The sequence below is a fragment of the Cervus canadensis genome, chromosome 16 (assembly GCF_019320065.1).
Source record: "Cervus canadensis isolate Bull #8, Minnesota chromosome 16, ASM1932006v1, whole genome shotgun sequence".
Classification (NCBI taxonomy): Eukaryota; Metazoa; Chordata; class Mammalia; order Artiodactyla; family Cervidae; genus Cervus; species Cervus canadensis.
Window position 1 is genome coordinate 13,557,629 of NC_057401.1, and position 25,891 is coordinate 13,583,519.

The window sequence follows — 25,891 nt, forward strand, 5'->3', positions numbered from 1 at the left end:
TGCTCAAGTATATCTTTTATGAATATTTTCTTCTAGTCTGTGGCTTGTTCTTAATTGTGTCTTTTAGTTTTAATGAGATATAATGTGTAAATTTTTTTATGGTTTGTGCCTTCACATCTTACCTTAAAATTTTTTCCTACCCTAAGGTTGCAAAGACTGTCTTCAGTGTGTCTTAAATAAATTATGAGTTTAGCTTTTACATTTAGATATTTGGTCCATTTTGAATCTTTATGTAAGGTATGAAGTAAGGATTTAGGTTAAATTATTTTCACATAGATATTCAATTGCTATAGCACATTTACTTAAGACAATTGTTTCCCCTTCAACTACCTTGACATTTCTGTGAGAGGTCAATCTCACATAACTGTATGGGTCTGTTGATGTTCCCTCCCCTTAAACCAAAACCACATTGTATGTTAATAGAGATTTCCATTAAGTCTTGAAAATAAGAAGCATTAGGTCTTCAAATCTGTTCTTTCTCAAAATTATTTTTGCTTCACTGCTGCTGCTGCTAAGTCGCATCAGTCATGTCTGACTCTGTACGATCCCATAGACGGCAGCCCACCAGGCTCCCCTGTCCCTGGGATTCTCCAGGCAAGAATACTGGAGTGGGTTGCCATTTCCTTCTCCAATGCATGAAAGTGAAAAGTGAAAGTGAAGTTGCTCAGTCGTGTCCGACTCTTAGCGACCTCATGGACTGCAGCCTACCAGGCTCCTCCGTCCATGGGATTTTCCAGGCAAGAGTACTGAAGTGGGGTGCCATTGCCTTCTCCATTTGCTTCGCTAGGTCCCTTACATTTCTATGTATTTTTTTGAATCAACTTGTTAATTTCTACAAAATGAGATTATTTGGAATCTCTAGATCAATTTGGGGAGAATTGATATCTTACAAATATTGTCTTCCACACATGTAGCCCATTGTTCATTATAGCACCATTTACAATAGCCAGGACATGGAAGCAACCTAGATGTCCATCAACAGATGAATGGATAAAGAAGTTGTGGTACATATACCCAATGGAATATTACTCAGCCATAATAAGAAATGAATTTGAGTCAGTTCTAGTGAGGTGGATGAACCTAAAGCTTGTTATACAGAGTGAAGTAAGGCAGAAAGGGTAAAACAAATATCATATATTAATGCATATATATAGAATCTTTAGAAAACTGGTACTGATGAGCCTATTTGTAGGGCAACAATAGAGATGCAGACATAGAGAACGGACTTATGGACACAGTGGAGGAAGGAGAGGATGGGACAAATTGAGAAGGTAGCATTGATACATACACCTTACCAGTGTATGTATGTAAAATAGGTAGCCAGTGGGAATTTGCTGTAGGATGCAGGAAGCTCAACCCAGTGCTCTTTGACAACCTAGAGGGATGGCATGGGGTGGGAGATATGAGGGAATTTCAAGAAGGAGAGGACATATGTATACCTATGATTCATTCATGTTGATGTATGGCATAAACCAACACAGCATTGTAAAGCAGTTATCCTCCAATTATAAATAAACTGTGAAGCCTGGTGTTTTCTGTGTGGGAAGTTTTTAATGAAAAATTCAGTTTTTGTAATAGCTATAAAGTTGTTGAAATTATTGGCTTAATGCTTTATGTAATATTACCTAATTATCCTCTTTGAATGCGTATGGGAACCACAGTGATGGCTCTTCTCTCATTCTTCACATTGGTGATTGGTGTCTTCTTTTTCTTAATCATTCTAGTATTCTTTCAGTTCAGTTCAGTCACTCAGTCGTGTCCGACTCTTTGCGACCCCATGAATCGCAGCATGCCAGGCCTCCCTGTCCAACACCAACCCCCGGAGTTTACTCAAACTCATGCCCATCGAGTCGGTGATGCCATCCAGCCATCTCATCCTCTGTCGTCCCCTTCTCCTCCTGTCCCCAATCCCTCCCAGCATCAGGGTCTTTTCCAATGAGTCAACTCTTCACATGAGGTGGCCAAAGTATTGGAGTTTCAGCTTCAGCATCAGTCCTTCCAATGAACACCCAGGACTTATTTCCTTCAGGATGGACTGGTTGGATCTCCTTGCAGTCCAAGGGACTCTCAAGAGTCTTCCCCAACACTATAGTTCAAAAGCATCAATTTTTCAGCACTCAGCTTTCTTCACAGTCCAACTCTCACATCCATACATGACCACTGGAAAAACCATAGCCTTGACCAGATGGACCTTTGTTGGCAAAGTAATGTCTCTGTTTTTTAATATGCCATCTAGGTTGGTCATAACTTTCCTTCCAAGGAGTAAGCATCTTTTAATTTCATGGCTGCAGTCACTACTGCAGTGATTTTGAAGCCCAAAAAAATAAAGTCTGACACTGCTCCCACTGTCTCCCCATCTATTTCCCATGAGGTGATGGGACCAGATGCCATGATCTTAGTTTTCTGAATGTTGGGCTTTAAGCCAACTTTTTCACTCTCCTCTTTCACTTTCATCAAGAGGCTTTTCAGTTCCTCTTCACTTTCTGCCATAAGGGTGGTGTCATCTGCATATCTGAGGTTATTGATATTTCTCCCAGCAATCTTGATTCCAGCTTGTGCTTCTTCCAGTCCAGTGTTTCTCATGATGTACTCTGCATACAAGTTAAATAAGCAGGGTGACAATATACAGCCTTGACGTACTCCTTTTCCTATTTGGAACCAGTCTGTTGTTCCATGTCCAGTTCTAACTGTTGCTTCCTGACCTGCATACAGGTTTCTCAAGAGGCAGATCAGGTGGTCTGGTATTCCCATCTCTTTCAGAATTTTCCACACTTTGTTGTGATCCACACAGTCGAAGGCTTTGGCGTAGTCAATGAAGCAGAAATAGATGTTTTTCTGGAACTCTCTTGCTTTTTCAATGATCCAGCAGATATTGTCAATTTGATCTCTGGTTCCTCTGCCTTTTCTAAATCCAGATTGAACATCTGGAAGTTCAACGGTTCACGTATTGCTGAAGCCTGGCTTGGAGAATTTTGAGCAGTACTTTACTAGCATGTGAGAGGAGTGCAATTGTGCAATAGTTTGAGCATTCTTTGGCATTGCCTTTTTTTGGGATTGGAATGAAAACTGACCTTTTCCAGTCCTGTGGCCACTGCTGAGTTTTCCAAATTTGCTGGCATACTGAGTGCAGCACTTTCACAGCATCATCTTTCAGGATTTGAAATAGCTCAACTGGAATTCCATCACCTCCACTAGCTTTGTTCATAGTGATGCTTTCTAAGGCCCACTTGACTTCACATTCCGGGATGTCTGGCTCTAGGTGAGTTATCATACCATTGTGATTATCTGGGTCATGAAGATCTTTTTTGTACAATTCTTCTGTGTATTCTTGCCACCTCTTCTTAATATCTTCTGCTTCTGTTAGGTCCATACCATTTCTGTCCTTTATCGAGCCCATCTTTGCCTGAAATGTTCCCTTGATATCTCTAATTTTCTTGAAGAGATCTCTAGTCTTTCCCATTCTGTTGTTTTCCTCTATTTCTTTGCATTGATCGCTGAGGAAGACTTTCTTATCTCTCCTGGCTAATCTTTGGAACTCTGCATTCAAATGGGAATATCTTTCCTTTTCTCCTTTGCTTTAGTATTCCATAAATTATTTAGTATTCTGTAAATGTCAATTAGATTAAATTGATTAGTAGTTTTTGTTTATTAATTTTATTGTCGTTTCAAAGAGCTAGCTTTTGATTTAAATGACTTTCCTATTATTTCTCCATTTTCCATCATATTGATTCCCATTCTTCTCTTTATTATCTCTTTATTGTTATTTCTTCTCTTTATTATTGTGTGAGTCACACAAAGTGATTCAGTTTGTGTTTAATTTGTTATTTTTCTAGCTTATCAAGATGGAAACTTAGATTATTGATTTTTAAAGTCTGTTCTCTACTCTAAAATAAGCAGTTTGCACTATAAATTTCCCTCTAAGCACTGCTTTAACTTCATCCCATATACTTTTGATATGTTGTTTTCTCATTAACACTCAATTTAAAATATTTTCTTATTTACCATAAATCATGGCTTAAAAGGTATTATTCCATTTCTAAATATTTGGGGGGCCTCCAGATGTCATTATTGATTTTTATTTTAATTCTATTATGGACAGATAAGATACTTTGTATGATTTTAGTTCTTTTGTTGAGGTTTGTTTTATGCCCCAGAGCATAGACTCTTGTAGTGAATGTTCCATGTGCCCTTGAGAAGAATATGTATTATAGTGGTATTGGGTTTAGTATTCCAGAAATGTCAATTAGATTAAATTGGTTCATAGTTTTGTTGAAGTCTTGTACATTTTTATTTATTTTCTGCCTGTTTGTTTCAGCAAATACTGAAAGATTCATGTTCAAATGTCCAACTGAAATTGTGGATTTGTTTATTTCTCCCATTAGTTTGTAAGGTTTTGCTGCATTTATTTTCGAACTTTGTTGTTAGGTGTGTAGACATTCAAGATTGTTAGATTTTATTGATGTATTGAACATTTTATCATTATCCTATATTCTTCTTTATTTCTGATGGTATTCTTTGATCCACATCTGTTTTGACTGGTACTAATCTAGCAACCCAGATTTCTTCTGTTAGTGCTTGCATTGTAAATTCTCTTCTGTTCATCCACTTTTCATATGTAGGTGTTTATGAACCTTAAATATGTTTCTTCTAGGCAACATGTTGTTTGATTCTCATTTCTTATGGTATCTAACAATCTTTGGTTTTTCAAATATAATCTCTGAATGCAGGGGCTTGACAAACTTTTTCTGTAATGGGCCACGTGTTAAATATTTCCAACTTTACAGGACATGAAGACTTTATCTCAGTCAGCTATGTCTGAATCATTTGTATTTTGTAGGATTATTAAAATCATTGGATTTCAGTCTGTCGTGCTGTTTTTCTATTCTGTCCTTGTATTTTCCCCTTTATTATCCTTTTATGTTTTCTTTTTGTCTTATCAAATGTTTTATGGTATTCCAAGTAATGGACTTCTCTGGTGGCTTAGACAGTAAAGAATCAGCCTGCAATGCAGAAGACCTAAGTTCAGTTCCTGGGTCGGGAAGATCTTCTAGAGAAGGGAATGGCTGCCCACTCCAGTATTCTTGCCTGGAAAATCCCATGGACAGAAGAGTCTGGCAGGCTACAGTCCATGAGCTCCCAAAGAGTCAGACACAACTGAGCGACTAAGCACACATACACACAATGACTTATTAGTTATATTGCTTTGTTCTATTTAAATAGTAGTTGCTCTAGAATTTACAAAATGCATCTTTATTACAATATACCTCAAATAATATTGCAACATTTATGTATGATACAAGACTCTTACAACAGATTACTTCCATTGTATTCCTCCATCCTTTGTGTTGTTTTTTAAAAGCACATTTTACTTCTTTGTATGTTATAAACACAATTCATTGTTGTTATTTTTTATTTAAAGAGTCAGTTACTCTTTTAAAAAATTTAAAATAAGAATTATTTTCTGTTTACCTACATATTTACTGTATCTGTCATACTTTCTTTCTTTGTGTTGACCTGAGCATCCATCTATAATATATATATATATATATATATATATATATATATATCTTCCAGTTTTTTTCACTAGATTTGTTTTCCCTTAAAGTTCTTGAGTATATTTATAATAGTTGTTTGAAAGTTATTTTCTACTAATTCTATAATTTCTGTCATTTCTGAGTCTCTTGCTTTTACTTGGCTTTCTTGGTTTAGACCATATTTTCCTCCTCCTTGCCATTTGTAGTAGTTTTTCATTAGATGTTGTACATTGTGAATGTTTTCTTACTGAGAGTATGGATTTTTTTATTGTTGTTTTTTTTTCCTTTGATGTGTTAAGAAACTTGTAGGTGAGCTTGGTCTTTTTGAGGCTTGTTTCTGGGCGTTGTTGAGATGAGTCCAGAGTTGCTCTGCCCCACTAAGAAGGCATTATTCTCTGATGAATGCCCTAGCGCTTGAAACTTCTGAATTCTTGCTCTAGAAATGTTTCTGCTTATGATTATCTAGTATTAGGGTGGGGAGGTCTGGCCTCATGGAATTTTATCCTGTGTATACATAGACTACTATTCAGTAACAGATTCCCTCCTTTTACTCTGATTTTCTGGTTCTGCAAATTCCAGCTATTTTAGCCTTCCTAGTTTCTGATCTTTGTCTCCTAACTCAATGAGACCACCATGTTCTGCTTTGGTTCTCCTGGTCTACACAGACAGAAAGTGCCTCCAGGCAGAAAGGAAGGGAAATGATGTGACTCACTTTGTGTTCCTTTTTGCATGACACAGCCCTTCACCATCCTGGCCAGTGTCTAAAAACAACTGCTTCATATATTTCATGAGTCTTCTAGTTGTTTATAATTGGAGGGTAAGCCCAATCCCGGTTATTTCCCGTGTAAGAAAATGGAAATTCTATTTATTTGATGTTTGATTCCTTGAGATGGATGTAGACTCTGTTATGGCCCTTATGAGTTCTTACTCCCCTTAAAATATTACCTCTTTTTCCTTAAATCTTTAAAAAATAAGACTGTATCTAGAATGCACCTTTAGATAGAATATCAGTATCATCAGACTCTTCCTTTCTTTGTTTAAGAAGACTTTTTTATTTTTAGAGCATAATTTTAGATTCCTTTGTGCAACAGAAGAATCAAAACAAAAATAAGATTTCTAACATCAGATGTTTTTACCTTTGATAATTCTCTGTCTGTAATGCCACATCCTCCTCACATCCTCCTCCCTTACCAAATTTTTGTTCAGTCCTTTAAATGTTTGGTGTTGCTCTGAAATACATTATGATACTAGCAAAGGTGACTTAGGATTCCTTAACTGAGTAGATAAGAAAATGGAAAAGTGAAAGCTTAAATTGAAGGAGAATTCAAAGCTGCTAGATGTCTTGTTTTTATTTTTGTTTTCACTGTTTTGTATTGTGCAGATTCAGATATACTTATATTTGTTGTTGTTAATCACTCAGTCATGTCTGACTGTTTGCAACCCCATGGACTTCATCATGCCAGGCTTTCCTGTCCTTCACTATCTCCTGGAGTCTGCTCAAACTCATGTCCATCGAGTCAGTGATACCATCCAAACATTTCATCCTCTGTCACCCCCTTCTCCACCTGCCCTCAATCTTTTCCTGGCATCTGGGTCTTTTCCAATGTGTCAGCTCTTTCTGGTCAAAGTATTGGCGCTTCAGTTTCAGCATCAGTCCTTCCAATGAATATTCACAGTTGATTTCTTTTAGGATTGACTGGTTTGATATTCTTGCTGTCCAACGGACTCTGAAGAGTCTTCTCCAACACCACATTTCAAAAGCATTAATTCTTCAAGGCTCAGTCTTCTTTATGGTCCAGCTGTCACATCCGTACCTGACTATTGGAAAAACCATAGCTTTCACTAGGCGGACTTTGTGGACAAAGTGATGTCTCTGCTTTTTAATGCGCTGTCTAGGTTTGTCATAGCTTTTCTTCCAAGGAGTAAGTGTCTTTAATTTCATGTCTACATTCAGCAGCTACAGTGATTTTGGAACCCAAGAAAGTAAAGTCTGTCACTGTTTCCATTGTTTCTCCGTCTATTTGCCATGAAGTGATGGGACCAGATGGCATGATCTTAGTTTTTTGAATGTTGAGTTTTAAGCCAACTTTTTCACTCTTCTCTTTCACTTTTATCAAGAGGTTCTTTAGTTCCTCTTCACTTTCTGCCATTAAGGTAGTGTCATTTGCATATCTGAGGTTATAATATTTCTCCCAGCAATCTTGATTCCAGCTGTACTTCATCCTCCTCAGCATTTCATATGATGTACTCTGCATATAAGTTAAATAAGCAGGATGACAGTGTACAGCCTTGATGAACTCCTTTCCCGATTTGGAACCAACCTGTTGTTTCATGTCTGCTTCTAACTGTTGCTTCTTGACCTGCATACAGGTTTCTTAGGAGCCTGGTCAAGTGGTCTGGTATTCCCATCTCTTGAAGAATTTTCCACAGTTTGCTGTGATCCACACAGTCAAAGGTTTTAGCAAAGTCAGTGAAGTAGAAGTAGATGTTTATGTGGAATTCTGTTGATCCAACAGATGTTGGCAATTTGATCTCTGGTCCTCTGCCTTTTCTAAATCCGACTTGTACATCTGGAAGTTCTTGGATCATATTCTTTGAAACCTAGTTTGAAGGATTTTGAGCATTACCTTGCCAGCATGTGAAATGAGCACAGTTGTATGGTGGTTTGAACTTTCTTTGGCATTGCCCTTCTTTGGGATTGCAATGAAAACTGACCTTTTCCAGTCTTGTGGCCACTGCTGAGTTTTCCAAATTTTGCTGCCATATTGAGCGTGGTGTTTAACAGCATCATATTTTAGGATTTGAATTAGCTCTGATGAAATGCCATCACCTCCTCTAGCTTTGTTCATAGTGATGCTTCCTAAGGCTCACTTGACTTCACAATCACAGAATGTCTGTCTCTAGGCAAGTGATCACACCATGGTGGTTATCTGGGTCATTAAGACCTTCTTTGTATAATTGTTCTATGTATTCTTGCTACCTCTTCTTAATCTCTTCAGCTTTGTTCAGTTCAGTTCAGCCGCTCAGTTGTATCCAACTCTTTGCAACCCCATGGACTGCAGCACGCCAGGCTTCCCTGTCCATCACCAACTCCTGGAGTTTTCTCAAGCTCATGTCCATTGAGTCAGTGATGCCATCCAGCCATCTCATCCTCTGTTGTCCCCTTCTCCTCCCACCTTCAGTCTTTCCCAGATCACGGTCTTTTCAAATGAGTCAGTTCTTTGCATCAGGTGGCCAAAGTATGAGTTTCAGTTTCAACATTAGTCCTTCCAATGAATATTCAGGACTGATCTCCTTTAGGATGGACTGGTTGGATCTCTTTGCAGTCCAAGGGACTCTCAAGAGTCTTCTCCAAAACCACAGTTCAAAAGCATCAATTCTTCAGTGCTCAGCTTTCTTTATAGTCCAACTCTCACACCCATGCAGGACTACTGGAAAACCATAGCTTTGACTAGACAGACCTTTGTTGGCAAAATAAAGCTGTCTATGTTGGTCATAACTTTTCTTCCAAGGAATAACGTCTTTTAATTTCATGGCTGCAATCACCATCTGCAGTGATTTTGGAACCCCCCAAAAATAATGTCTGTCACTGTTTCCACTGTTTTCCCATCTATTTACCATGAAGTGATGGGACCAGATGGCATGATCTTCGTTTTTTGAATGCTGAGTTTTAAGCCAACTTTCCCTCTCCTCTTTCACATTCATCAAGAGGCTCTTTAGATCTTCTCTTTCTGCCTTAAGGGTGGTGTCATCTGCATATCTGAGGTTATTGATATTTCTCCCAGCAATCTTGATTCCAGCTTGTGCTTCATCCAGCCCAGCGTTTCTCATGATGTACTCTGCACATAAGTTAAATAAGCAGAGTGACAGTATACAGCCTTGACGTACTCCTTTCCCTATTTGGAACCAGTCTGTTCCATGTTCCGTTCTAACTCTTGCTTCCTGACCTGCATACAGATTTCTCAAGAGGCAGGTCAGATGATCTGATAGTCCCATCTCTTTCAGAATTTTCCAGTTTGTTGTGATTCAGCTTAGTTAGGTCCATACAATTTATGTCCTTTATTGTGTCCATCTTTGCATGAAATGTTCCCTTGGTATCTCTTACTTTTCTTGAAGAGGTCTCTAGCCTTTCTCATTTTATTTTTTTCCTCTATTTCTTTGCATTATTCACTTAAGAAAACTTCATCTCTCCTTGCTATTCTTTGGAACTCTGCGTTCAATTGGGTATATGTTTCCCTTTCTCTTTTGTCTTTTCCTTCTCTTCTTTTCTCAGCTATTTGTAAGGCCTCCTCAGACAGCCATTTTGCCTTCTTGCATTTCTTTTTCTTGGGGATAGTTTTGGTCACTGCCTCTTGTACATTGTTACAAACCTCCGTCCATAGTTCTTCAGGCACTCTATCTATCAGATCTAATCCCTTGAATCTATTTGTTGCTTCCACTGTATAATCATAAGGGATTTGATTTAGGTCATACCTGAATGACTTAGTGGTTTTCCCTACTTTCTTCAATTTAAGTCTGAATTTTGCAATAAGGCGTTCATGATCTGAGCCACAATCAGCTCCTAGTCTTGTTTTTGCTGACTGTATAGAGCTTCTCCATCTTCGGCTGCAAAGAATATAATCAATCTGATTTCAACATTGACCATCTGGTAATGTCCATGTGTAGAGTCGTCTCTTGTGTTTTTGGAAGAGGGTGTTTGCTATGACCAGTGTATTCTCTTGACAAAACTCTGTTAGCCTTTGCCCTGCTTCATTTTGTCCTTACATTGCCTAGGTAATTTTGATGTTTCAAATGAGACAGAATCACTCTGAGAGTTGAAAACAAACAATTTTAAATATAAGACAAATTTAAGACTAATTTTTAGCTAGCATGTTCCTGTCTCCAAAGTTTAGACTTTTTGACAGTCAAATGAATTTACAACATATTTGAAGTCAAAAAGGTACAGATATATTTTCCAGGCAGTTAGGGATTAGGGAATGAAAATGATCTATACTCCTAAGGATAAGTGGTAGATTTCCAGAGTCAGAGACTCTGCACCTTGACCCTTTTAGTCTATTGGTGCTGCATGGTCATCTGGTCTCAGGAAGTTTTGTTGTTGTTGTTGTTGTTGTTGTTTTCATTTATTTTTATTAGTTGGAGGCTAATTACATTATTGTAGTGGTTTTTGCCATACATTAACATGAATCAGCCATGGATTTACATGTGTTCCCTGTCCTGATCCCCCCTCCCACATCCCTCCCCATCGCATCCCTCTGGGTCTACCCAGTGCACCAGCCCTGAGCACTTGTCTCATTCATCCAACCTGGGCTGGTGATCTGTTTCACACTTGGTAATATACATGTTTCAATGCTGTTCTCTCAGATCATCCCACCCTCGCCTTCTCCCACAGAATCCAAAAGTTTGTTCTATACATCTGTGTCTCTTTTTCTGTCCTGCACATAGGGTTATCATTACCATCTTTTTAAATTCCATATATATGCATTAGGTATACTGTATTGGTGTTTATCTTTCTGGCTTACTTCACTCGGTATAATGGGCTCCAGTTTCATCCATCTCATTAGAACTGATTCAAATGTATTCTTTTTAATGGCTGAGTAATATTCCATAGTGTATATGTACCATAACTTTCTTATCCATTCGTCTGCTGAGGAGCATCTAGGTTGCTTCCCTGGCCTCAGAAAGTTTTTGAATAAGTTATCAAACTAACAGAAAGATTAAGCTGACATGTTTGTCACTGTCAAAGCATGATAATCATTATCAAAATTATCATTCATTTATTTATTCAAGTTTTTATGTAGTAGTGCTGATAAACATTTTTGTATTACATATTTTTAAACTTTTTTATACAATTTTTTCCTAAGGAGGTTTAAAAAATGATGTTAATCTTTTTCTTTATACCTTCTGAGGTTTTGATCATGCTTAAAAAAGCCTTTCAAAAAAAAAAAAAAAAGCCTTTCAATTCCCCAACGTTATTTTTTTTAAATATTCCCACATTTTCTCCTAACATTTTATGACTTAACTGTATTTACATTTAAATAATTACACATCTGGCATTTATTCTTTTCTCTCCTTTTCTTTAAACTTTGTTTTTATTGAAGAAAGATTCAAATAATACAGAATTCAAACATTTTAAAATGAACAACATAAAAAAAAAAATAAAAAAAATAAAATGAACAACATAGTGGCATTTAATACATTCCAAAATATTTTCAGCATTCCAGAAACAACCCCATGTCCATTAAGCAGTTACTTCCCATCCCCTAGCCTCTGGCAGCGACCAATTTGCTCCTTGTCCCTATGGATATACCTATTCTAGATATTTCTTGTAAATAGAAGAGTAAAATAGGTGATCTTTTCTGTCTAGCTTCTTCCACTTAGTGTAATTTTTTTTTTTTTAGTTTCATCCTCATTGAGTCATGTATAGTACTTCATTCTTTTCTATGGCCAACTTTTATTCCATTGTCTGGTATATGCCCCAATTTGTTTATCCAGTCATTCACTGATGAACATTTGGGTTGTTTCCACCTTTGGCTACTGGGAATTACTACTATAAGCTTGTGTATACAAATATTTGAGTACTAATTTTCATTTCTTTTGTATATATACCTCGAATGGAGTTGTGATAGCTATTATTCTTATATAAAGAATGAGATAAATTCAGCATTTTTTTTTGTTTTTTTTTTGCCTAAAATCTAGTCTTTTGCCTTAGTTCCATTTCTTGTTATCTTTCCTCTACTAATTTAGGATGCTTCCTTTGTTATACATTAACTCCCTATTGTACTTGTGTTTATTTCTTAGCTGTCCATTTTGTTCTATTTTTCTGTCCATCTGTCTGCCAGACCACAGGTTGCCCCACCCCTGTCTTTGTATAATTACTGTTTTAACATTTGGACAGGAAAGTCTGCTCCTCACCCTTACTCCCATCCTTTAGTCATAATTTCCCTTGCTTGTTCCATATTTTTATTCTTTCAGATAAGCCTTTCATTCTTTTCTATCAATAACATTATAGATACTCAATATCTTCTTGACATTCACATGGAAAATTACTATTTTAAATTGTACTTAAGAAAATGGTCAAGAATCCCGTATCTAAATGAAAATGAATATTCATTGTACACTTCAGTGCAGTCATTAATCAGTTACATTGTAGTGAATGAAGTTTCACATTTTAGCTAAAGTGGTTTTTTTTTTTTTTTAGCTTTAAAATCTGAAGGGGATGATTACTATATTAATGGTGCCTGGACTATTGACTGGCCGAGGAAATTTGATGTTGCTGGGACAGCTTTTCACTATAAGAGACCAACTGATGAACCAGAATCCTTAGAAGCTTTAGGTCCCACCTCGGAAAATCTCATTGTCATGGTAAATATGCCTGTGCCACTTCATTTCTCCTCTTTGTAATCTGTCCTTTGAAGTAGGATGGGGCAGGATTTATTATCTGAAATTAAAGTGATGAAATTAAATAATGGTAAAATGCCCAAGAGTGAAAAAATCTGTGTAAAGTTAAGACTGTGCTGCTCTTTCCATGTGACTGATCTTTTCAATACTTGCTTGAATAATACTTGTATAACCAAGCAAGGCAAATGAGAGAAATGGCTTCAAATTACCCATGAAAATGGAAGGAGAATATTCAATATAAGTACATGTGTTCTAAAAGTTGTCTTAAATTTCCCTTAAGACTTAGATTATGACATTTTCTTCTTCAAAAGAAATAATAAATATCTGAATACAGGCTCATTGTACTTTAATTATCTTCACCAGTTGTTTTCAATGGCAGGTTCTGCTTCAGGAACAGAATTTGGGAATTAGGTATAAATTCAATGTTCCCATCACCCGGACGGGCAGTGGAGACAATGAAGTTGGCTTTACATGGAATCATCAGCCTTGGTCAGAATGCTCGGCTACTTGCGCTGGAGGTAAGACACCCACTAGGCAGCCCACCCAGAGGGCAGGATGGAAAGCAAAACATTCTGAGCTATGCTTTGTGTTTGCTAAAGAAGCTAATTGGAAACATTTCTTGCAGGTTTGCTTCAAGCTGTAATTTAGCAAAAGAAACTTTGCTTTAATTACATTATATTCCGTTTGTTTTTAACCTCATGTAATTTGTACAGATTTGTTGGTAAAATACATCTTGGCACAATGAGTGTCTCTGCTGGTGCTTCTCCCAAGACTATCTTGAAGGTGGGCTGTTTGCTTTCCGTGAACACTTTCTTGGTAAAGAACATCAAGAGTTTTAAATAAGAAAATGAGCAAGAATCAGACGGCACAGATGCAACATCTTGTAATGGGGGATGAGAATGTATGTCTGTGTGCTTGTATGTTTGTGTTTGTGTGCTTGTGTGTTTCCCACAATCCTATTCAAACTCCCTTCTGCAGCCATCCAAGTTAAGGGGCTATATTCTGGGATACTACAATAATTACTGGTCTGGGTCTCTGGCTTAATGGTGTTTGCAGACCCCATGGTAGTCCCTCAGAGAGGTAGCTGCTAGGCGGTGGTTGGTGATGTGTTGGTTGTCCCATGTGCGTTTTTCATGGGTGCCTTTTCCCCACAATTTACTCTATTCCTAATCCTCCTCCCTCTAGTGGCCACCAATGCAATTCTTTACCTCTGGCTGGGAGAGCAGGACAGTTGGCTTCCTTCAAAGCCAACACCCTTGCTGCTGCATGGACTGGTGAGTAGAAGTGCTGTGCAAGCAGCATCTTCCTTCTCTCTGGAGACTAAATGCATCGCCTCCACCGTACACCTTGATCCTAATAGGCCAGGAAACAAACGTATCCCTCAGGTCTGTGCTGGACTAGAGCACCTCACCATTCCAAAAGCAAAGGTGGAATTTTGAATAGTGATATATAGAATGGGAGAGATGGAACTAAAGTGAATCATCCCATTTTACCCCATGTTCCAATTACCTATTTTTCCTTTCTAAACTACTGAGAAACACATGGTTTACATGGACTTTATCCTACTAGTCCTGTACTCACTGATTCTCTAAATACTTCTGATTCTCAAAGCTTGAATCAGAGAAATTATTTTTCACAGAAGTGAATAATCACAATAATAGATTCAGTAATTTTAAACTCATATAGAATTAAATCATGGATTAACTCCAACTACTGTAGTAAGCACCATAGAAAAAAAAACAAATGAATAATAATAATGTTTTCCTTCTGTGTGAAGTATCATGAAACATGGTTATGTGTAATCTGTGGCATATTTATAATTCCCATCCGTTTTATGTGTGAAATGGCTGGTGATTTATAAAATTTTAAAACCATAGGGCATTACTACTTCTTTTAATAAAATAAAGAATATTTGAAATGAATCATTCAAGTGAATGCCATTATATTATAGTGGCATTTATACATATATCTTTCTTTGTTTCAATTAAATTCCTTTTAATTTAATCCATAAATTAACTTTCCCCTTTTCACATACCAAAAAGAAATCTTCATGATAACAGTAAATACATAATTCAGGCCCTGAGGTAAGGTGGGATAAGCTTATTAAAGAAGAGTCAAAAGAATTTAAGTTTAGGAAATCTAATGAAGTTTAAATGTCGAGGTTGATTATCTCAGAGAAGAGAAGGCTGAGGGAAAGTATATTAGTTTCTTCAAGTATGTGACAGAATGTTGAATGGGAAATTCTTAGTGTCTATTCATCTTTGTACTGACAATTGCTATATTTGGGGATGGTTTAGATATAGTCTTGTCTGAGGCCAAGGAGGGATTAAGTAAATTCTCAATGTTCCTTCTAACTCTGATTCTTTTGTTCAGAAAGGAGATAGTCCAACAAAAAGGGGGACTGAATTTAGGAGAGAAACTATGATTTTATTAAAGTAAAGAAGTATGAAAAATCTGAATGTGTGTTCTTCTTTTCCATGACCCTAGTTTTGAGAAATCATAATAGAAGATAGACTTCTTGTGCTAGGAGATAAAACAAAAGAAAAACAAGGAGGAAGCAAAACCATTGCAAAGAGAATTTTCTCTTTGTTATTTGTACTTCTTTCTTCTCTTGTGGGGCTACCATCCTAGATATTTGAGGTGGTTCTGGAAACTAGAATTCTGCCCAGTTATGAGTGACAAGCCTTTAAAAGGCCATTGCCTTCTTTGGAAGAGAGATGTACAGTGTTTTAAAATTGGCAGGCATAGTGTGATGAGCTGTTATTTCTTGCTAAGTAGTTTGCAAAGTGTGGTCACCAGACCAGCAGCATCAGTGTTATCTGAGAATTTATTAGAAATGCTAATTTGGGACCCATCTCAGACCTACCAAATAACATCTCTCTGGATGGGGCCCCAAACTCTGTTTTAACAAGTTCTCCAAGTGATTCTGATACTCACTCAGATTTCAGTACCACTGGTCCTAGTTCACAGAGAATCTGAAACCTAGGGCTCTAGACACACAGAATTCACATCCTTATCACTGAAGTCTATGTATCTCACTAGACTCATTTTGCATCTAAAACAATTTCTGGAGCATACTAGGAACTCAGGAAATGTTTATAGTAAGTGAATGAGCAAAAGGAGTGAATTACTTTTTACAATTTTATATTTGTGTTATTCTTTCCAGTGGGGGAAATTAGAGTTTAGAATTGCTGTTTTTCTTGTAAGGTGGATCAAAGCAATTGCTAGAGAAAGACAGTATAATTTTGATTATAGTCTTTTGTTTGAATAGGTTGAAAATATTCCCTAGAATATAGAGTATAGATATCAATCATTAGAGTTATTCTTCCTACACATAACCCCACTTTTAACCCTGGGTTCTTTAAATATTGGAGGCTTAGGATGGAGGGAAGGAAAATCCCTAAGGGCTCCAGGAATCCTGATCAAAGGAAGAGCCAGAGTCATATGCTCAGTGGTGGTAAATGGAACTTCATCTGTAGTTAAGGAGTCTTTCAGGGAAAGTCTTTTCTTCTCAGTTTCACTCAGAAACTAAAGATGAATACTAAACATGAGTTTTTAATTGGAATACTCTATGCTCATCTTTCCAAGGTGGTGCTAGGTATCTTGAAACTGCCAAAACTTTTTAAAATGTAAAACAAAGGAACAGGAAAGATCTCAAAGAACTCTCTATTGCTCGTCAGCTCATGACTCGTCAGTGTTCTCACCTATGCTATCCTGCATATGTCTGATTAATAGCAAGACCTTTGGACTTTGAGTTTGGGAGCAATGTTGGTATTTTCTCTTATGAAATCTTTCAAGATAAGAAGTTTTGAGACTGTTTTTCTGTTGCTTAGCAGACACAATGACAAATCTAACACTGCAGGAAACATTACTGGTGATTCAGTCCAAGAAATGGTCTTTTCTCTGAGTCAGTGATGACACACTTCCTTAGCCTGAATAAAAACATTGAGATGCTGTGGGGTGTTGTCTTCAGGATAAATGTGATTTTTAAGATACAGTTGTGACTCTTCCTCTCTGAGAGAATTAAAACTTGACTATTTTCTAAACCATTGTTATTCCCACTATTGTGGGAATTCCTTATCCAAAGTATTGTATACTCTGTAATTAATCTGACTTCTAAACTTATATACTACTACTGTATTCATGATTAATGTGTTAATTGATAAAGCTTGGCCAGTTAGTGAGAACTATACTATTTTAAAATACAAAACTTTAGGAGTTTTTTAAGTAGCAATTTATGATGATATGCCTTTGCTATGACTTTTAAACATTTAAATAATAAATAACATTTCTTATTTAAATATTTGCGCAGGCGGTAAAGAACCCGCCTGTAATGCAAGAGACCTGGGTTCGATTCCTGGGTTAGGAAGATCCCCCGGAAGAGGGCATGGCAACCCACCCAGTATTCTTGCCTGGAGAATCCCCATAGACAGAGGAGCCTGGTGGGCTAAAATCCATGGGGTCACGAAGAGTCAGATACGACTGAGTTACTAAGCACACACAATAAATAATATATGTTTATCTTTTGATTTTAGTTGTATATGCTCTCTTTTTACTGATGTTTGGGTAGATGTATGGTTTTCAAGTTGTAGCATGCATCAGAATCACCTGGAAGGCTTGTTCAAACAAGATTGCTAGATTCTGCCTCCATTTTCTGATTTGGTAGGTCTGGGGCAGACTCCAAGAATTTGCATTTCTAACAAATTTTCAACTGATGCTGGTAATACCAGCATTCACTGGTATCAGTGAACCATACTTTAAGAAACCATACTTCAAGAAACAATGGGCTAGATGCTTAGATTTCATAAAGTAAATTATTAAACTGATAAATCTTTTAGACAATAATCCATATTACAGTTGTAATCACATTACAACTAATCTTTTTAATGATAAATGGTTCTAGCTCATCTATGTAATAACAAATAAAATTTTACAGTTTATGAAACATTTTTTGGTGCTCTGTTTCATTTGCTCATTCTAAATAGCACCAGGAGATAGGTAAAACTTGAGTTTTAACTTGCTGAAATCAAGACTTCAAACTAGTGATTTTCTAAGTGTAGCATTTTCTCTTATAGTAAAAAATGGTCCTTTACCTTGAACAGAGCTTTTTCATCAGTTGACATTATCAGTAGAGCAACAGGCCTACCTTTGCACGAAATGTTCCCTTGGTGTCTCTTAATTTCCTATTCTATTGTTTTCCTCTGTTTTTTTGCATTATTCACTGAATAAGGCTTTCTTATCTCTCCTTGCTATTCTTTGGAACTCTGCATTCAGTTGGGTATATGTTTCGTTTTCTCCTTTGGCTTTTACTTCCCCTCTTTTCTCAGCTATTTATAAGGCCTCCTCAGACAACCATTTTGCCTTCTTGTGTTTCTTTTTCTTGGGGATAGTTTTGGTCACCACCTCTACAATGTTACAAACCTCTGTCTATAGCTCTTCAGGCACTCTGTCTATCAGATCTAATCTCTTGAATCTATTTGTCACTTCCATGGTATAATCATAAGGGATTTGATTTGGGTCATACCTGAATGACCTAGTGGTTTTCCCTACTTTCTTCAATTTAAGTCTGATTTTGCAGTAAGGAGTTCATGATCTGAGCCACAGTCAGCTCCCAGTCTTATTTTTGCTGACTGTATAGAGCTTCTCCATCTTTGGCTGCAAAGAATATAATCAATCTGCTTTCACCATTGACCGTTTGATGATGTCCATGTGTAGAATCATCTCTCATGTTGTTGGAAGAGGGTGTTTGCTATGACCAGTGTGTTCTCTTGATAAAACTCGGTTTGCCTTTACCCTGCTTCATTTTGCCCTCCAAGGCCAAACTTGCCTGTTACTCCATGTATCTCTTGACTTCCTACTTTTGAATTACAATCCCCTATGATGAAAAGGACATCTTTTTTTGGTGTTAGTTCTAGAAGGTCTTGTAGGTCTTCATAGAACCATTCAACTTCAGCTTTTTTGGCATTTTGTTTGGGGCAGAGACTTGGATGACTGTGGTGTTGAATGGTTTGCCTTGGAAATGACCAGAGATCATTCTGTCATTTTTGAGACTGCACCTGAGTACTGCATTTCAGACTCTTTTCTTGACTATGAGGACTACTCCATTTCTTCTAAGGGATTCTTGTCCACAGTAGTAGATACAATGGTCATCTGAATTAAACTTGCCCATTCCTGTCCATTTTAGTTCACTGATTCCTAAAATGTCGACGTTCATTCTTGCCATCTGTTTGACCACATTCAATTTACCTTGATTCATGGACCTAACATTCCAAGTTCCAATGCAATATTGTTCTTTACAGCATTGGACTTTATTTTTACCACCAGACTCGATATTGTTTCTACTTTGGCTCAGCCTCTTCATTCTTTTTGAAGCTATTTCTCCAGTAGCATATTGGATACCTACCAACCTGGGGGTCTCATCTTCCAGTGTCATATCTTTTCACCTTTTCGTACTATCCATGTGGTTCTCGAGACAAGAATACTGGAGTGATTTGCCATTCCCTCCTCCAGCGGACCGCGTTTTATCAGAACTCTCCACCAGGACCTGTCTGTCTTGGATGGCCCTGCACAGCACGGCTCATAGTTTCACTGAGTTAGACAAGGCTGTGGTCCATGTGATCATTTTGGTTAGTTTTCCATATTGTGGTTTTCGTTCTGGAGGCTGACTCATTGGAAAAGACCCTGATGCTGGGAAAGATTGAGGGCAGGAGTAGAAGGGGGTGACAGAGGATGAGATGGTTGAATGGCCTCATTGACTCAATGGATATGAGTTTGAGCAAACTCCAGGAGACAGTGAAGGACAGGAAAGCCTGGCTGCTACAGTCCATGGGGTTGCAAAGAGTCAGACATGACTTAGTGACCAAACAACAGTAGAGCAGCATGATATATTCCCCACTAATAATTTCTCCTTTACTAGCTTGAAATTTCATTTTTTCAAATGTTTTTCCTAAAGTGGTGATTCTCAGCTTTGACTGTTCATTGGAATTACTTAGGGAGCTTTAAACAACTTTGACACTCGGTCCTGCCCCCAGATATTCCAGTCTAATTGTTTAGGAATATTGCATGGGCATCAGATTTTTAAAAGCTCCATTGCTAAGTCTAATGTGTAGCCATGGCTAAGTACTGCCTTTGAGGCTGATTGAAGGTTTATTTAGTCTTCAAATTGCATTCAGATGCAAATACCTCTCGAAGCATTACTCACATCTCTGTTATTAATTGGCTACTAGTTGAATGCAAAGGTTAATGAGCTTTTGGTATAAGTATCTGGGGTGGAAAAGTAACTAGAGGCATCAGAGAAGGGAATGAAAAGAGTGCTAGAATACTAATTAATTTTGTAATTTTGTTTAGTGTGGTCATTGTCCTTGGACTTGTCTTTAGAAAGCTTATTGTAGTTTATTTACATGCTTTCTTCTTTACCTAATAAATCACTTATAAGCATCTAAATAATGCTTTTAAAACTGACTGAAATTGTGTTAAATATCATATTTTGACCTTTTGGCTAAGATCAAGTGAAATTATACTAAATAGATTTTCCAAAACCCTTTTTGCTCATTTCAAGTTTCTGTGTTACTTAGGGAGCTAAAATGAATAAGTGATATATATACTCAACCAACTTTAATTTAGACGCACAAGTCAGAATATGAGGCCCCTGTTTTAACATTTATGAAAAACCGATAACAGACTTTTTTTTCTCTCTTTGTGACTAAAAGTTCTAATCAGAGAAGGCCTTTTATTGTTTTAGGAAATTGTTGTTTTTGTTAGGGAATGAATTTTTGCAAAATGCAGCAGTATTCATGATAATTTCCTCCCCTATCTTTCTAGATGTATTCTCATTTCCCACTATTCAAACCAGTCCCTTTACACCTCACCCCCCAAGTCCTCCTTTATTTAATACAACCCTTAAACTTTAAAGCTTCCCTGCTTGCAATGTGGGAGACCCTGGTTTGATCGCTGGGTCGGGTAGTCCCCCTGGACAAGGAAATGGCAACCTGCTCCAGTATTCCTGCCTGGGAAATCCCATAGTGGTCTACAGTCCCTGAGTCACAAAGAGTCGGACAGGACTGAGAAACTAACAAAGACTTTAAAGCAAAACATTCCAAAACAGTTAACAAGAGTTGCTGCTGTACTGTTGTACCTGCTCTGTTACAATTCAGGAAGTCTCAAGGATGCTTTAGTTGTGCCAAGAAGAGTCAGCCATACATATGTATTTTAATGTATTAGTTTTACATTTATACTCTAAATATACAGTCTTTGTCCTGCAATCCTGTCCTTCAAATTGTTTTTTCTAGGCTTTTCTTTCTCTTTGTATTGAAGTACAAAAATTATATACCAATTTGGTCAGGTTTCTGCTGACAAAGCATCTCTCTGCTAGCTATTCATTACTTAGCAGCTCAGGGGAAAAAAAGAAAAAGATAAGCTAAAGCTATGCTTAGATGGAGGACTGGAAGAGTGAGACAGATTTATTTTTAGAGGCAATTTTGATTTTGTTTGACGATCAAAGAGCACGGATTTTTCTTATACAATGGCATGTTTCAGGAATGTTTCTGATCAATTGTCTTTGACTATTTAAAATGTTATCAGTTTTTCTTTTGCATTTACATAGTCTGTTTAATTTTATTATATGTTTGATGCCTAAATTTTATATAGATGCTTATTTTACTTGTTATTCTTGTTCCTCCCTGGATATCATCTTAAGCCTAATGTGTATGTGTGTGTGTGTGTGTGTGTGTGTGTATGTGAATAGCATATAAATTTTAAAAAGAAATTCTATGTTTTTCGTCTTTCTAAGACAGATTTTTTTATTTTACTGTTTGTGGTTTTACCTGGCTCACCTAGATTCTTGTATGTATTGGAACTGTTTCTACTTTTTAAGATTTTTAAGATGCTTTACATAGTTTCCAGTTACTATTTTGTTTGTATTGTTTGTTTGTTACTGTTCCAGTTTGTATTTTCCTGATTTAGGGTCATATTTTTCACACCGCACTGTGATTCCCCAGGACTCTACAGCAAACTCACAGAGGCACTGCTAAATATTGTACATTTCCAATGGAAACACAATGACATAGGTCATACACTAAACAAATTATTACTTTTGAATTGTTTGGACCTAACTATTTAATAAGTGAAGCTCTTATTTTTTCTCTTCCTGGGAGAGCTCTGAAAAAATTATTGGGACACTAATGGTGCTGTGAACCAAGAAAATCTGAGAACTTTTAATTTAGAGTTAAAATGAGTATCAGTAAAGTTGGACAAAAATTAGTCACCTCACTTCCTTTCAGTAGATGGTGAATTTTATTTCATACAAGGAAAAAATGTATAAAAACTCCTTATTCAGGGTCTTAGTGATGTTCAGAGTTTAAAAATGGAGACTCCTATGCACTTTCATTAAGAAACTAGGGCTTTTGAGTAGTATGTAAATTTCTCCTTCATATCTGTATTATTTTTTCTGATGTGCCCTGCTTGAATATGTTTCCTTCCTCTGTGTTAGTTCAGTTTCAAGTGATTAAAACAAAAGAAAAAAAAAAAGGGAGAAAGGGAAAAGGAAAAAAAAAAAACTATATATTTAAAAGAGCCCCTAATAGCAAATTCCTCTTTGCAATTTACTACCTAACAAGTTTATGTAATAATATACACTATTCTATTTACTAATAATAGATTTTTCAGATTGTTTTAGTGAATCTTTCGTGCAGATTACCTGGTCCCTTTAGAAAGTTAAATATTTCTACCTTGTTTCTATAAAAGCACTTAATGTTACATATTTTATTGTTTTCAAGAATGATGCAACACAACCATAATTGTACACTTAAAAATAAAATAAATCCATTCTGAAATAACAATTTTGAAAAGTAATTATTAGAAAAATATGATGCAATCCTTATGCCAGTACTAATATCTGGCTGAAAGAGACCAGCTCTCAAAGGACTAGATAGAACAAAGGCAAATGCTTTATATATTCACAGATGTCCTTTTAATTTCTTTGCTGATTCTGTTAGTGATGTTAAATATGCCTAAGATATTTAACATCACTAATAATGGTCATTTGACATTATTAGTGAACTAACAGAATATGCTTCATACAAACAAGGGTTTTGAAACTTGACTTTTATAGACTTAGTAAAGATAATAATGACTAACACTTGTATTGCAGCTTGTAAATGACACATACACTGTAACATGGAAACAAACTCAAAGTGGATGGGGTCCCAAAATGAAACAGAAGAAAACAAAATTCAATTATTTTTCGAGTTTCAAGATAGACTTGACTGGAATGAAGTGTGAAAGACTTTAATAAGTCATATAATTGTTTTCTTCCCTTTGATATAGAATTACCATCCATAAGTTACTTTCAGAGTTAAGTAAAAGATAAGAGATGGAAATTTTAGTTTAAATAATTAAAAACCTATTAGTCATTGTCTTTTCTTTCCCTTTGAAGAAATATAGTTATAGAATTAGTTTTTAGGAAAATTCCCTATAAAAGATATTTTGTTTAAGGTTTGTATTGTGTTTGGTTTGAAACTTTGAGGGTCCTGTTACATTTGGTTCCTGTATATACCAAACTTAGACATAAAGCAGATCACTGTGATATTTTTAATGATCCAAGGCCTTTGTAAAAACTGACTTGAGTTTACAAGGAATTAAAGATTTTCATGAGCTTTGTTCATTAGTCCCTAATTTTCGCTTTGCTCTTTGAAAAATAAAATATTTGTTAGACTAGACAATAGTCTATCATTGTATTGACTGTGGCATTCACCTACTCACTCTTTCTCATCATCCCCTTCTTTCAATTTACTTTCAATGTTGAGAAGGATAACATACGGGGTTAGTTGTACCAGGCTCATAGCAGGGCACTTGTGAACATCACAGCTCCTAAAAGCCTATGCTGTGTAGAGAAGAGTGAAAAAGCTGGCTTAAAACTCAGCATTCAAAAAATGAAGATCATGGCATTCAGCCTCATCACTTTATGGCAGATGGGTGGGGAAACAATGGAAATAGTGACAGACTTTACTTTCTTGGGCTCTAAAATCACTGCAGATGGTGACTGCAGCCATGAAATTAAAAGATGCTTGCTCCTTAGAAGAAAAGCTATGACAAGCCTAGACAGCATATTAAAAAGCAGAGACATCACTTTGCCGATAAAGGTCCGTCTAGTCAAAGCTATGGTTTTTCCAGTAGTTATGTATAGATGTGAGAGGTTGGACCGTAAAGAAGGCTGAGTGCTGAAGAATCAATGCTTTTGAACTGTGATGTTGGAGAAGACTCTTGAGAGTCCCTTGGACTGCAAGATCAAACCAGTCAATCCTAAAGGAAATCAATCCTGAATATTCATTGGAGGGACTGATGCTGAGGCTGAAGCTCCAATACTTAGACCACCTGATGTGAAGAGCCGACTCATTAGAAAAGACCCTGATGCTGGGAAAGATTGAAGCAGAGGGAGAAGAGGATGACAGAGAACTAGATTTTTGGATGGCATCACCAACTCGATGGACATGAGTTTGAGCAAGCTCCAGGAGTTGGTGATGGACAGGGAAGCCTGGTGTACTGCATGCAGTCCATGGGGTCTCAAAGCGCTAGACACCACTGAGCAAATGAGCAACAAATGTAGCCATCGACTGCATTTAGCTTAGTTTTCATGTAACATACCCTTCAGAGGAGTATTCCGCCCTTCTTCAGAGGAGTATTCCGCTAGGTAAACTCATACTCTTGGCTGATTCACACTTCTGGAAACTAATATGTTTTTTCTTTTATTTTTCTAATTATTTCTATTTATCATTTTTCTTATGTGGCTTCCCCTATGGAATATACTTTCTAAAAAATTCTTTGAATTCTACTCTGTATTTTCAATATAACTTACGCTTTCTAACTTCTTGTAAAAAATCTTGCATATGAAAGTTTAGTTTGAGAACCTGACATTTTTTACTGTTTACCCTTGCATACTGTGGCTTGCGTTTTCTCTAATGTTAAGATTTATAACTGAGGGCAAGAAATCTCTGCTAACCTAAAATATTCCTCCTAATGCTGTTTTCCTTCCTCTTTCATTTTGTTTCTATTGCTTTAGAGATTGTGTTCTTCCTTAACATAAATAAGGTGTGCGTATATATTTACTCATTGAAAAACTTGGATAGGGCTGAAAGCAATGTTTGAGTGCATTCCTGTTGTATTAATGATCTATGTGTCACAGGTCATGTTTCACTTCACAGAAATTTTGTCCCAAATCTCATTTTTGACAGTCATAACATTATGCATGTTTACAAGGTATTGTGCATAAAATACTTTTGGAAAAAAATAAAGCTTCTTATAATGATAAGCATTATCACAATTTTATAGGATCTTATGATATTACTACTCCCATTTTCTATGTAAACAAAATTAAGATTTTAGTTTAAAAACTGTACAGCTTGTTTATGATTGTGTCCTTGTTATAATTTAAATCTGAAATATTTGCTTTTTGGTTCCAAGAAAAGGATTTCACATATAATTAAAGAAAAGCTTCTTTATTTGGGAATGAATAAAAGAAGCTCAAAATCTTCTTGTACTCCAGCATCATTCCTCTAAGACTTTTAATGAAATACCCAAAACAAATAAACTCCTACTAAAGTTCATGGAAATACCTTTTTAGGATAATATGAGTTAATTCTTTATATTAGGAAACTTGCCTCTCATAAAGTCTTTTATTTCTAGTGTTCTGCCTCTTGATGTGTCTGACTCCTTTGCTACATACCTCACACTGCTAAGAACTGAGACATTTAAACAACTCAAAACCAAATGGAATCTTATCAAATGCCTGTTCTCCAGACTTATATTCTGTAGAATACAGGGGAAAAGCAGACATAGAAGGGGGAAAAATGAAAAATTAAATTGTGGGGGGAAAAAAAGAAAAGCCAGCTTTCATAGAATTTTGGATCTGAAAGAAACATTAGAAATCATCTAATTTTTTTTATCTCATTCTACAAAGGAGAATG

General features: G+C 36.5%; 1 protein-coding gene across 9 annotated transcripts in view; it reads left to right on the forward strand.

Moving 5' to 3' along the window:
• The window catches only part of ADAMTS6 (ADAM metallopeptidase with thrombospondin type 1 motif 6), a 283,064-nt gene that overhangs the window by 211,734 nt on the left and 45,439 nt on the right, over positions 1–25,891 (forward strand). For 6 of the 9 annotated variants that reach the window (XR_006273338.1, XM_043488472.1, XM_043488475.1 and 3 more), the window contains 2 exons: positions 12,733–12,896; positions 13,312–13,450. Coding sequence is in view for 5 of the 9 variants with exons in the window: in XM_043488472.1 (XP_043344407.1) it covers positions 12,733–12,896; positions 13,312–13,450 (303 nt within the window). In the remaining 4 variants the exon portion in view is untranslated. Of the gene's footprint in view, positions 1–12,732; positions 12,897–13,311; positions 13,451–14,117; positions 14,207–25,891 lie in introns of all 9 variants that reach the window. The other 3 variants (XR_006273340.1, XR_006273341.1, XR_006273339.1) reach the window with 1 other exon arrangement.